At 41.0% G+C, this 13135-nt stretch overlaps 1 protein-coding gene across 2 annotated transcripts in view; it reads left to right on the forward strand.

The window, feature by feature from the left end:
- prkar2aa (protein kinase, cAMP-dependent, regulatory, type II, alpha A) overlaps window positions 1-11839 on the forward strand; it is a 53007-nt gene extending 41168 nt beyond the window's left edge. For both annotated transcript variants that reach the window (XM_071906816.2, XM_071906817.2), the window contains exons 4-11: window positions 175-311; window positions 1687-1793; window positions 5327-5468; window positions 6569-6670; window positions 6905-6979; window positions 7693-7758; window positions 8590-8728; window positions 11005-11839. In XM_071906816.2, the coding sequence (XP_071762917.1) occupies window positions 175-311; window positions 1687-1793; window positions 5327-5468; window positions 6569-6670; window positions 6905-6979; window positions 7693-7758; window positions 8590-8728; window positions 11005-11129 (893 nt within the window). In that variant the 3' untranslated portion in view covers window positions 11130-11839. The remainder of the gene's footprint in view (window positions 1-174; window positions 312-1686; window positions 1794-5326; window positions 5469-6568; window positions 6671-6904; window positions 6980-7692; window positions 7759-8589; window positions 8729-11004) is intronic.
- Window positions 11840-13135: the final 1296 nt, after the last annotated feature.

Consider the following 13135-nt stretch of genomic DNA (forward strand, 5'->3'; position numbering starts at 1 on the left):
TGCACTTTACACTTTGTTGTTAATCTGACCTAATGCAGCTCTCACCACCTTCGTAGGCAGTTTGGGTTATCAGGTCTTCAGTCCTTATTGGGTGCATTTACACAGGGATTTTGTGCTCTATCTGATTACAATCCGATCCGAGTGTAAAGGGGTTTTTACATGTCTTCCCTCCAGTGTGTGCGGAGGCGTTCAACCCAGACGACGAGGAGGAAGACACGGAGCCCAGAGTGGTTCACCCCAAAACAGACGAACAGCGCTGCAGACTGCAGGAGGCCTGCCGAGACATCCTACTCTTCAAAACGCTAGATCAAGTAAATAATATACACAAACACACACACACACTACGCCATTAGGATGGAATGGGGGGGCAGGCAAAGAGAGTATATCTCCATCCAGGGATCAATAAAGTATCACATTATCATTATTATCATCTTACAAACACACACGCTAGCCAAAACGCTAGCCCACGTACGTATAACACACAAACACAAATGAGACATCCTGGTCTTCAAACAGCAGACCAGGTAAACACACACACACACACACACACACACACACACAGAGTCACTGATAAGCATTCATATACTATTCTGAGACGACATGCTGTTCAAAACACTAGATGAGTTATAACACACACACACACAGACACAGTAACACAAAGACACACAGTAACACACACATTCATATAGATCCCGATGTTAATAAATAATGTGCAAACACGCATAAACAAACAAGAACACACACGCACACAGTCCTACAGTAGTACTTAGACAAACCGCTGTGCAAAACAGCAGACCAGGTAAATACACACACCCACGGTAACACAGACACATAGTAATACACAATCACAGCACTGAGACATTCTGCTGTGCAAAACATTTGACTAGATGAATACCTTTCTATTAAAATATCACATTTTGCTATTTATTAACCCTTTTGTATAGCAGCACTGTTCTCCCCTCAAGAAACTAAGGGAGGTCAGATGTTAAGGTTTGCATGAAAAACATTTTAGCAAATAGGATGGAAATACTTTCGACTGTAGAGAAACTGTTGATTTCCAGAGACATAAAAAAATACTTCTGCAACTTCTTTGTACATAGGGGAATGCACTGATCCAATTTCTACACAGGTTAACATGCTTGTCTTTTTGGCCAGAAACCTGGAGGCACAGTAGCCTGTAGCAGACTGTTTATGTGGGGTTTTTTTGTCAGCCGGAGCCCTGCTATATTTGGGTTATATAGAGACTTGTCTAGCCTGTTTCCAAAGTCCAAAAACCTTATTTCTGTGTTTTGTCAGAAACGTTGATTTATGCAAGCTTGTTTTGGCTGACTAGATGCTCTAAAACTTTATTTGATATTTTTAAAAACTATTTCTGTTCCCATTGTGAACGACAATGATAAATCTAAGGCATTATGACCGGCTCACATCCTCGGGACATTATTTTCCCCAATACCCAATCCCAATGTCAGACAATATCATAATATGAAAAAAAAATATTCCTCTCATGTTCTCTCTCACCCAATTTTCCCACTGGGACCGTTAAATTTCAACTTATCTCCCTCCAGGAACAGTTAAACATATATAAACATCCGCTGATATATAAACATATATACATTTTCCACTCTTGCTCCCTCTTTCTCCTCCTCATTCGCGTCTCTCTCTCTCTCCCTCCCTTCCCCGGTGCAGGAGCAGTTCTCGGAGGTGCTGGATGCCATGTTTGAGTTGCTGGTTCAACCCCAGGAGCACGTCATCGACCAGGGAGACGACGGAGACAACTTCTACGTCATAGAGAGGTAGGAGACACATCAGTCTGCCTGTATGTATGTATGTATGTATGTTGGGCCATTGAAGCTGGGTCACTTTGTATTTGCAAATACTTAAATAGTTTGTTTTAGCTGGCTTAGGTGCCAAAATGGGTGGAGTTTACCATGTTGGACAACAGAATGAGTGCCAAAAAGTTCAGACGGTCACAGGACGACACAATCTGAATTATGAGACAGTAAACACAGCTGATCCAGTGCTGTAGAGGCCGGTTAAAACAAAAATTACGTGACCCAGGTCCAGGATGTTTGTGTTTGTGTGCGTGTTTGTATGTTTTTGTTAATGTGTGTTTTTGTTAGTGTTTGTTTGTGTGCAAGCAGATATAATTATAGTGATGAAGATTTAGAATATTGCGGCCACTTTGCTGGTCTTTACAAGACTTTACAAAACATTTTAGGGTTACAGTTTATGGTAAATGTTAGGGTTCGAATTGTGTTTATGTTGCTGCCCTCTTTCTGTCTGTGTAACAGGGTTTTGTGTGTGTGTGTGTGTGTGTGTGTATGTATGTGTGTGTATAGTCCGTTTGAAGGCCATGTAAGTAATTTTCCTCCCATATTGCTGACGTGTACCCATATCATACTGCCCCCTGGCCTGTACTGTTTACACTGGCCTTTACAGGTTTTCAAAGACTTGGTTGGGATCCAGTGATAGGTGGCAGGATCATTTAAAATGGTTCTCCTAACCATTCTTGGGGTAAAAGGTGATGGTTTTTGACTGGAAATTAATTTTGCAATCAAGCTACCAGTTGCTGTTACTCACTTACATTACTTTATCAGCCCAAATGATTTTTAACATAGAAAAGATCTCCAGATGGCGGTTATTTACCTGTCTGTTACCACAGAGTAAACAGACTTACCAGTATTTGTTAGTACAGTTCAGCCCAGTTCAGCCCGAATGCAACCCCATTCTGCTCCACTTGTAGTGTGTTATCTCTCCATCTGCATACACCCTTTGTAACGCAGCGTGTTCCCTGTACATGAGACATGCAATGACCTTTGAGAGCAGCACGCCTGCCTAGTCCTATACTGTCCCGGGGTTTTCCCAGGCCTGTAAAGAGGCGGAGGTGGTGGCTAATGTCACCAGCAGGGTGGAGTTTTAGCATGGACTCACACAGAGGTGCGGGGCTAAACGGGGGGGGGGAAAGAAGAAAGAAAAACAGGAAAAAGAAATGCGTTCAGTTTCGTCCCGTTCCAGTTCTCTTCCTGTATCTCGCATTTGCATACACACACTGCAACACAGCTTCTTCCCAGCTTTTTCTGCTGCTCATAGATTCCCATCCAAACTATGTACTTGTGAACCAAATCTATGCATCTGCTCTACATTCTTTTTAGCTTGCCGTAATGTTAGCCATATCGACTTTTATATATCTGGCTCTCTCTGCTGTCAGGCGACTGTAAAATAGTACAAATTGATGACTTTGTAATGCAGGCATATAAAAGGAGACTGAAAACATTATGAGTGAGTTAACTGCACCCTACAAGCACCCAGCTGGCCCGTGTGTCTCTGTGTGATATACAGCACCCTGCACAAGCAAACCTAAATAAGTAAGGCACTCCTTTTGAAGCCTTGAGTAAGGAACAAGTCATTGGAAATCATTCAGAGAGCCGCAGCGAAGAAGAGTAAAACAAAGTATTGTGAAAAAGATAGTTCTGGTCCTCAGTTCTGATTGGCTAAGACATGTTTGAAGCTGTAAAATAACCACACAGCAATGATAATAATTGTCGCTGTAAAATAACCGCACAACATTTAATTTAAATATAAGTTGATTGCAGTACTTATGTGTCACTTAGCAACCACATAAGTACTTATCTTAATTAAAGTACTCAAGTACTGATTGAGAACTAAATGTCTTGGCTGAAGATAAACATTTAATCATTATCTAATTAATTATTGATTAAGAATGAAAGATTTTTTGAGCGTTTGTTTTTTGTTTTTTTCTGCTGCAGTTTTATAATATCAATAAGCCACTCCATGCAGTGATTTACAGTTTTATAACAGCTAAGACTTTTATTTGCTCACATCGTGCCTAACAACGCTTTACAGCTGTTCTAAAAATCACTGTAAGGCATGGACTCCCATGACTTACCTCTTAATTATATTTGGTGATATTGGGGTGCATGTTATACCTTGGGTGGTTAAGAAACTCTAATGTGTGCTGCCCAAGGGTCGACTCGGCAGAGAAAACTCTGCTTATTAAGCACACATCCACTCAGTGCAGAGTGGAACATTATTTTGTCCACCGGCTGCAGCGGCTGGTTCATCTCAACAGCCACTTTCTCTCTTTTACCAGCCAACTAGATGAACTTAAATCTTCCAGCAAATTTGGCTGCTGATAATTTCCACCCTGACTAATTGTACAACACATTAAGATCACTTTCCTCATAGTTGAGTTGCAATTAGGGCTGGGCGATATGGTTGAAATCAATATCACAGGGTTTTTTTTCTATATTGATGCATATCACAATATGGCTTATGTATGCAAAATCACATTAAATAATGAATATTTCATCACAATATGATTCCACTGAAAGATGATAAATGTTAATATTGATTTATTGCCCGGCCCTAATCTCAAGGTGTAAAAATGTCCTCCCCTTCTTCTACATCTGTCCCCCCTGGCTGAAGTGGATTTATGATCCATGAAGGATCACAGCTTTCACCTGGATCCACCTGCTCAGTCTATTTCACAGAAAGACCGAGCGGCCCTGATATGTTGCACACTGTGTGTAGATTATGTCGCTTGGCTGTGTCCAGTCAGCCGACAACACAAGTGATCATCGTCCTCATCGTCACGGTAATCCAGGCAAACTAAGTTAATACTCCACCAGCGACAAGGGTTTTAGCCCGGCCACGCAGCCAATGGGAGGACAGGCTATCTTACAAAATGACTGGCTAATCCTGCCGAGCAACAACGCTGCATATTACCTTCTCCAGGTTTAATCCTCACACAGAGGGGGGGGAGGGGGCAGCAAAGTGCCACTCTGCTGAAGCATTACTCCCTATTGACAACACATATACCCATACACACACACAGATACTCATTCTCACATTCGTTTATGCACGCATATGTATGGCAAAATATCCACTTATCTAGAAATATTCACACAATCGCATACAAACAAGCACACACACACGCATAATCATTTGCTCACTCAGTCTGCCAAGCTGACACAAGGTCCTATCCGGAGGCTACAGATAAACTGTAATTGGATGGTTATTTAATTGAGTCAACAGGCCAATACGCATCACTGATCACCTTTTAACTGTTGCTCCAGGGCGATAGAAAATAAATCACAGAGAAGTCATTCGATGTTGATTTTTTTTTTTTTTAATTGTGGTTTTGGATTTAACTCTCTTTTCTCTGCTTTTGTTCCTCATTCTCTCTCCTTCACTGTCCTCTCTCTCTCTCTCTGTCTCTGTCTCTGTCTCTCTCTCTCTCTCTCTCTCTCTCTCTCTCTCTCTCTCTCTCTCTCTCTCTCTCTCTCTCTCTCTCTCTCTCTTCCAGGGGTGTGTATGACATAGTGGTAAAAGGAATATGCGTGGGTCAGTATGACAATAAGGGCAGCTTCGGGGAGCTGGCACTCATGTATAACACGCCGCGCGCCGCCACCATCGTCGCCACCCAGGAGGGGTCGCTATGGGGACTGGTGAGAACACGCACACACACGCGCACACACACACACACACACACACATATATAAACTATCTCCAGTAACGCTGTGTGACAGCAAAACCAGATGCAAAGTAGAATATACTGATATCTGTGTACATATTCTGGTAATCATGGCTGTTTTGGAAATAAAATCATTACCTAAAGTTTATCATTCAATTCTTCCAAAACATAAAGGATCCAGCCTGTAAAACCGTTTTCATTTTGTCAACTCCACCTACTATCCATTTAAAAAGTACAACTATTCAGATGGTGGATAGTTAAGTCTAGAATGAAACTCTTTCCCTACAGATTTCTCTTAGAGTTTGTATTGTGAGTGAGATTTGCTGCGCTCTCTCCATTATCAAATTCTGTATATTCAGCTGTTTGGTGAGGCGTAATGATAAGAATGGGGGGTCTCCTGGCTATGAATGGAGCTGCTCCTCTGATCACTCACTCTGCAGCAGCTCCTCCCTGTGGCCGTGCAGGGGAAGAGCAGCGCCGGTCACACAGCATGAATGAACCTGCCTTTAGTTGTGATGCAGGAGGTGGAAAGACCTCGATAAAGTTGTAGATGGAGCTTTACCACAGGTTAAAATGACTGAATGATCTGTAGTTTTGGGAAGTAAATTTAATGTTGTAAGTCGCTCTGGGTAAGCAGCATTAGTTTTAATGCATTAAGCATGAAAATGAATAACAAACTCGATGATCTGTCTTCATCACTTTATTAAATAACATGCCTCTTGAGGAAAATTTAATTGTTTGATCGCTGCTTTGTAGCTAGAAAGGCCAACTCTCCCACTGTATTTACAGCATAAAGAAGCATCTTCTAGACTCACTGTTGATTCTCTTTGCTTTGAATATATATTTTTAGATTTGTGAAGAGATGACAAATGCGTTCTCAGATTTTGCAAATGATTGTTCTGTCCATCACCGGTTTCTCCTTAATGTTAAAATCTGGATGACTAAGCCCGAGATTCTTTGCTTTCCTTTGTTTAGGAGCAACTGGTTTTCTCTGCAGTGTGTTTTCATGTACAGTGTATGAAAAAAGTGTATGAAAAAGTTTTTGTTTCTCGTGTGTGTGTGTGTGTGCTCCAGGATCGCGCCACGTTCCGTAGACTCATTGTGAAGCTCAATGCCAAGAAGAGGAGGATGTATGAGTCCTTCATCGAGTCTGTGCCCCTACTGAAATCACTGGAGGTGAGGAGGAGACGAGGGGAGAGAGGGAGGGAGGGGAGGTGAAAGGATAGGATGGGAGGAGATGGGGTTTGTGCCTTAAACTCATTTGGTTGTAGCCTGCTTTCTCAAACAAACATTTCTCTCTCTCACTGCCTTTCTCTCTTACTCACGCTCTGCCTCTCTCTCCTGTCGTCTCTCTCTCTCTCTCTCTCTTGTTCTCCCTCCCTCTCTCTCTGTCTCTCTCTTTCTCTCCAGGTATCAGAGAGGATGAAGATAGTGGATGTATTAGGAATGAAGCAGTTCTTAGATGGTGAGCGCATCATCATGCAGGTAAGACGTGAAAAAAGTTCTCGTATAGTTCAAAAGTTAGAGCATTGCACTGACATCGCCGGGGTTGGTGTCGATTCCCACTGGGGCCCCCCGTGCTGAAAATGGTACTGGATAGAAACCCTCCACCAAATGGCACATGTCATGTTAAAACGTCAATAGGTGATGCCTCAGGTCATTCAAATTTATTTGTACAGCACCATCTCACACAAAAGCAGTTCAAAGTGCTGTACATAAAAACAGAATAAAACAGCAGAAATGTGCAAATAAACAGAAACATCCATGCATACATACACATAAAAACACATATAGCCTACATACACACATACAAACAAACAATGTACAAATACAGTGTGTTCATTTAACAAAATGCTCGAGTGAAAAGGAAGGTCTTTAGTTTGATCTCTGGTCTTGTGGAGATAGCTAGGAATTATTTTATGAAGTATTTTATTGACTTTAATGTGACTTTAATGGGATTAGGGACATGCACATGTGGGATTAAATTGATGCTGGAACTGACAGCATGTTCCTGTCCCAGACTGGAGAAAGATCAAAAGATCAACAGCCAGTTTTGCTCTCTTACCAGTCAATTTGATTTAATTGCAGTGACAGAACTAAGAAATTTTGGTTGTTAAGTGGCCAACGTGGCGAGTAGAAAAGACACAGAAAATCTACCACCATGTGGCTGGTTTTAACTTGTCTGCTCTCCTCCACAGGGAGACAAGGCCGACTGCTTCTACATCGTAGAATCTGGAGAGGTCAAGATCATGATGAAGAGTAAAGTAAGTGACTCCTCCTCCTCCTTTCCTCCACCCATTCCTCTCTTTCACAACTCTGCATTTAGCAGGATTTTAGTGTAATGATTAATTTGTTTCATCACATATCCCTCAGCGGCTCATATAGATGGATGGAATTACGCCTCCAGTTCTACTCTTTCACGTTTCTCCAACAATCACTTAGTTGAACAAAATTTGATATTTTTTATGGCCAAATCACCTTATTGAAAGGAAGGAGGAGGCTGATGAAGTTCTAAGAAAATGTTCTTATTGGTACTGAAATTCTGCACCAATATAGAGTAGCTGAATTGATTCTTCCTAGCTTTTTCTAATTCATTCACCTTGTATGTGAGATGTGAGTTAGCGACAGTTTTGTTTTTCTGGTGCAAGTCACCTTATTTCACATGGAAACAGCAAATAAACGGGGTTGGTTTTTCCCCAGGTGTAACTTAATATTTATGAAGATTTTGGTTCCTTTGTCTTAATATACTTTTGGGAAACCCACCAAACTGGATCCAAAAAATTATTTTTACAGTGGCAGCTTCTTTTTCTCTTTCTTTACAGCGGAAAGGTTGAATTTAATGTTCTCAGTGTGCCAGGTAGTGACTGTCCAAAACATTTAAACACTCACAACCCACACTGAGCACTAAAAACAACCAGACTTCAAAAGTGTTTCCTGTTTTCGCCTAGCAACAGTGGGAAACACAATTTTTGCTGGGAGCTAAAAAAAAACAAAAAAAAACAAGCGCTTAATGGTTTCTAACGTTTATTCCTCTCCTCTCCTCCTCTCCTCCTCTCTTCCTCTCCCCCCCCCCCCCCCCCCCCCCCCCCCTCCAGACGAAGGCGGACCATGCAGACAATGCGGAGGTGGAGATAACGCGCTGTAGCAGGGGTCAGTACTTTGGGGAGCTGGCCCTGGTCACCAACAAGCCCCGAGCCGCCTCAGCCTACGCAGTGGGCGGCGTCAAGTGTTTGGGTAAGAAGGAATACACGCACACACTCACACACTTTGTCAGCATCAATACCGATGCTACTTGCAAGCTAACAGATAATGAATGTTGGATGTATAGATGAAATACTGTTGCTCCTATGTGAGATTTCCACCACTAGGGCAACTTTATTTTTTTCTAAAAATGTATGTATTGCATTTTGGAATGAAATCCCTCATATGAACAGAGGCATGTATCGTCGCCTACTGTCTTATCAGTTGTCTCGTACTTTCTGCACCAGTGTCTCAGACTCATGAATTGAACATACATATACATATAACTTATGTATTTCTGATTCTTAAGAACCACACAGACAAAAACAGAAAAGATGCAAACAGATTATTTTACAAGATCTGTTAAAGGAAACAGAAAACATTTGTTTCTCCACACTTCTGACACATCATGTGAAGGCCACTCATAACCACGGGTGTGTTTTTTTTGTTGTTGTTGTTGTTAGGTTTTGGGCACAACTCCAATTCATTACTAATGAAAGATAACATCTTCCCTGCTGCTTTTCCTCATCACATCCCTGCATAACTAAACACTTTCCTTTGCTGTGTGTACATGAACCTGGTGTCCAAAGAAAGGCACTATATTTCTTTTTTCTAACATTTTTCTTTCTTTTTTATTTAAGAATGTAATAATGAAAATGCCACAAGATTTACATGGAAGATAATGAGAAACAAAATGTATAATAAATGACAAAACAAAACAAAAAAAACAGAACATATAATACAAATATAGCAAAGAAAGATAGTAAGTAAGGGAAATTGGGGGAAAAAATTAAAAGCAGTGGTTAGAGCCAATATTGAACACAGCCATCAATCGGCACAATACAAGATACAGAAAAAGTAAAGTAAATGTAAAAAAAAAAGTTAAAGATAGGTTAAAATAAAGGCAGTTAATGAGCATTATTTAAACTGCTCAGTCCCCACACCTTCTGTATGGTACGTTGCCAGTAATTGAACTGTCAAAACTGATGACGTATTTCGTGGCGTTTCAGTTTTGAATAATTCCCCATTTGTGTCTGGGCTCTTTGTCTCATCTGTCATCGCTCCGTATTTTGGGTGTGTTGAAGGCCGTTGGGTAATTATTTGGCTTTTAAAGTGGGCGCACTAATTCTGGCTTTACACTAGACGAGCAGCTCTTCACTTCTGGTAATGCACACAGGATTTTCAAACAGCTGGTCGTGTTTCTCTCTCCTCTCTCTCTCTCTCTCTCCTGTCCTCTGTAGTGAAATCTGTTCAAAGCTCATTGCCCTCATCTCATTGCCCTAATTGCACAGCTTTTTTGCATTAGTAGACGTACCTGTCTTGTGTTAATCCACTGCTCCCCCTTTTCTCCTCTTCAGTGTTAGACATGCACACAGTCTGAGTGTCGTCTACCTGCTTACCTCTCTCTGTTATTCTATTCAGTTCAATTCAAGGTGCTCTATTGGCATGAAATACAAAAGTACTTATTCAACAAATTCAAATGACAGTAAAACTTGACCACCTGACAGTGACAATCAGTAAATATACAATTGATATGCCGTCAAATTAGTAAATAAACAATTATCAGTCAACCAATTTATCTAAATACATAGGTTTTGCATTCCCAAACAATGTTGGTTGCACATTTTTGTTTTTCTTTTTTACATAGTCAGTGGTTCTCCTGTCTGACACTATGACAGAAGATGTTTTTCTGTGTACTTGTTTGTATAGTGTAGTAACAGCAAAACTCCCACTTCTTGAACAGCTGCTTGGCTTTTGCAGAGAAACGTCTCACTCACCAGACTGTAGCAAAACACAGTATCTTCTTCTGTAGTGTCATCGTTCTCTCTTTTCCTCTCTTACCCTTTCTGCTACAATAGATATACAGGCAGGTTTCTGAGCGCCCCCTAGGGTCCTGTAAGGAAATTGAGAGGAGGAATATCTATCTATCTGTTAGTAACATATCTCTCTCTCTCTCTCTCTCTCTCCCACTCTCTCTCTCTCCCTCTCTCTCTCTCTCTCCCCCACACACTCACTCTCTCTCCCTCTCTCTCTCTCTCTCTCTCTCTCCCCCACACACACTCTCTCTCTCCCTCTCTCTCTCTCTCTCCCCCACACACTCTCTCTCTCTCTCTCTCTCGCTCTCTCTCTCTCCCTCTCTCTCTTTCTCCCCCCACTCTCTCTCCCCCACACACTCTCTTTCTCTCTCTCTCTCACACTCTCTCTCTCTCTCTCTCTCCCCCACACACTCTCTCTCTCTCTCTCTCGCTCTCTCTCTCTCTCTCTCTCAGTAATAGACGTGCAGGCGTTTGAGCGCCTCCTGGGCTCCTGTAAGGAGATCATGAAGAGGAACATCGCCCACTATGAGGAGCAGCTGGTGGCCCTGTTCGGCTCCAGCATGGACCTGAGAGACTGAGCCTCCCACACCGCCCTCCGTGCCTTCTACACACACACACACACACACACACACACACACACAGAGAGAGACAAACAGACATATGTGCTTGTGCACACACTCAGAAGATCATGCAGTGATTAAACAGACTCATGATAAGCTTTACACAGATCATGCAACAAAAACAAAAAATATTCTTACGCACCCACATAAACACACACAAGGTATGTATACACACACATACACACACACTTACCTTAGACATCACACACACACTTAGACATGTACATTGACACCTACGTAGGCACTGAGAGACGCCCACTCAACTTAGTCTGCTCACCCTCGTGCACATACTAGCTCAACACACTCCTTGATAAGCTCACCTTGTAGGTGCACACACACACACACACACACACACACACACACATAGACACGCACACACACACAGCTAAAGGCCACACACCCCATTGCTTGAGCCAGCTTCAACCTCTCAGTATGAATGTCTTTGCTGCAATGACCATAATACAGGTATAGCAGTGCAAGGACATGCAATCATACACACACACACACACACACACACACCATATACACACCAAAAACACATCAACATGCTTCATATGTGCAGGCTTTGCATCCACATAAGCACTTAAACAACACAAAGTTGTTCCAACAAGCCTCAGCCAAGGACACATCAACACATGCACGCACACACACACACACACACACACACACATACACATATACAGATGCTCAAAAACACACAGGCACCCGCATTTGCAAAAACAGACACATGGTGGGAAAACAGAGAAATGGAAAAAAAAAACAACTTTAAAAATCACTGAAAAGGAAAAAGAATCGAAAATGCAAAAAAGACAGAAAAGTTTAAAGAAGACAAAGAAGAGAGAAGTTTTAGAAACATTTTATGAAGATAAACAAAAAAAAAACAAGCTTTGATAAAATATTATTTAAATAAAAAAAGTGTTTCCTCTTTGGGAGGCTGGGGTGCAGACCTTTGTGAGCGCGCTCCATTTCTTCCTCTACTGTCGTTGATTGAGTTGAGTTGAGTTAGTGCTGGTGATTATTGCAGTACCACAGAAGAAGAAGTAAAAACAATAACAACCCTACATTTCTGGGCCATTGTTATTCTGTCATTGACACCACACTTCATTGTATTAATTAATTATTAATGTATTGTTATTATTATCATTATTATATATTCATTTATTATTTTTTTGTTTTACTTTGACCAATTCAGATAAAAAGCACCATCCATCTCAGACAAAATGTAAAACAGAAAAAAAATAACAATAAAAACATTAGTGCTTATTTCTCCTTGATTATTCTTGAATGAGTTGTCCTGGATAAAAAAAGAAAAAAATAAAGCAAACATTTTGTTAAAAGCTTTGCCTCTTTGTTGAATTTCTACTCAAACTCAGCTGTTTGTTTCAGTGTCCTGTATACACACAAATGTGGTAAAAATGTTATTTTGTGACTGACGGATCATTCAGCCATGCACTACGCCTTCAAATAGTTATATATGTGCTGCATGTTTCACATGTTGAGACAGTATAGATAAGGAATGAGCCAATATCTGACAGACAGCACTTTTACTAACTTTTTTTACAATATTCCAATCATTAACCTTACTGAAAGCAGTATTGTCCATAGTCAAAAAGTTGCCCATCGCAATACTGTAATACTGCTTTCAGAAAGGTTAATGTTATAGAAACTTTGTATCTATACTTTCACCCTTTTTTACCCAACGTTGGCTTCAGTCCCACACTCAGAAAATGTTTTATGAGCCATTTCACTAAACCAAACTATGAATTCACATTTTAAATGTAAAAAATACAGGAGTGTCACCAGGAAAATCAAGTGGTGCCTTTTATTTCTGAAAAATTCTTACTTTTTGCAGGTATAAGTTTCCTGTGGCACAAATCTAACAATATAGCTGCATGATAGTTTTGTGGCGTGCCAACATCTATTGAATACTGTATCTTACATGAATGAATAAACAAGTGGGAATC

This window comes from Centroberyx gerrardi, chromosome 14 (assembly GCF_048128805.1).
Source record: "Centroberyx gerrardi isolate f3 chromosome 14, fCenGer3.hap1.cur.20231027, whole genome shotgun sequence".
NCBI lineage: Eukaryota > Metazoa > Chordata > Actinopteri > Beryciformes > Berycidae > Centroberyx > Centroberyx gerrardi.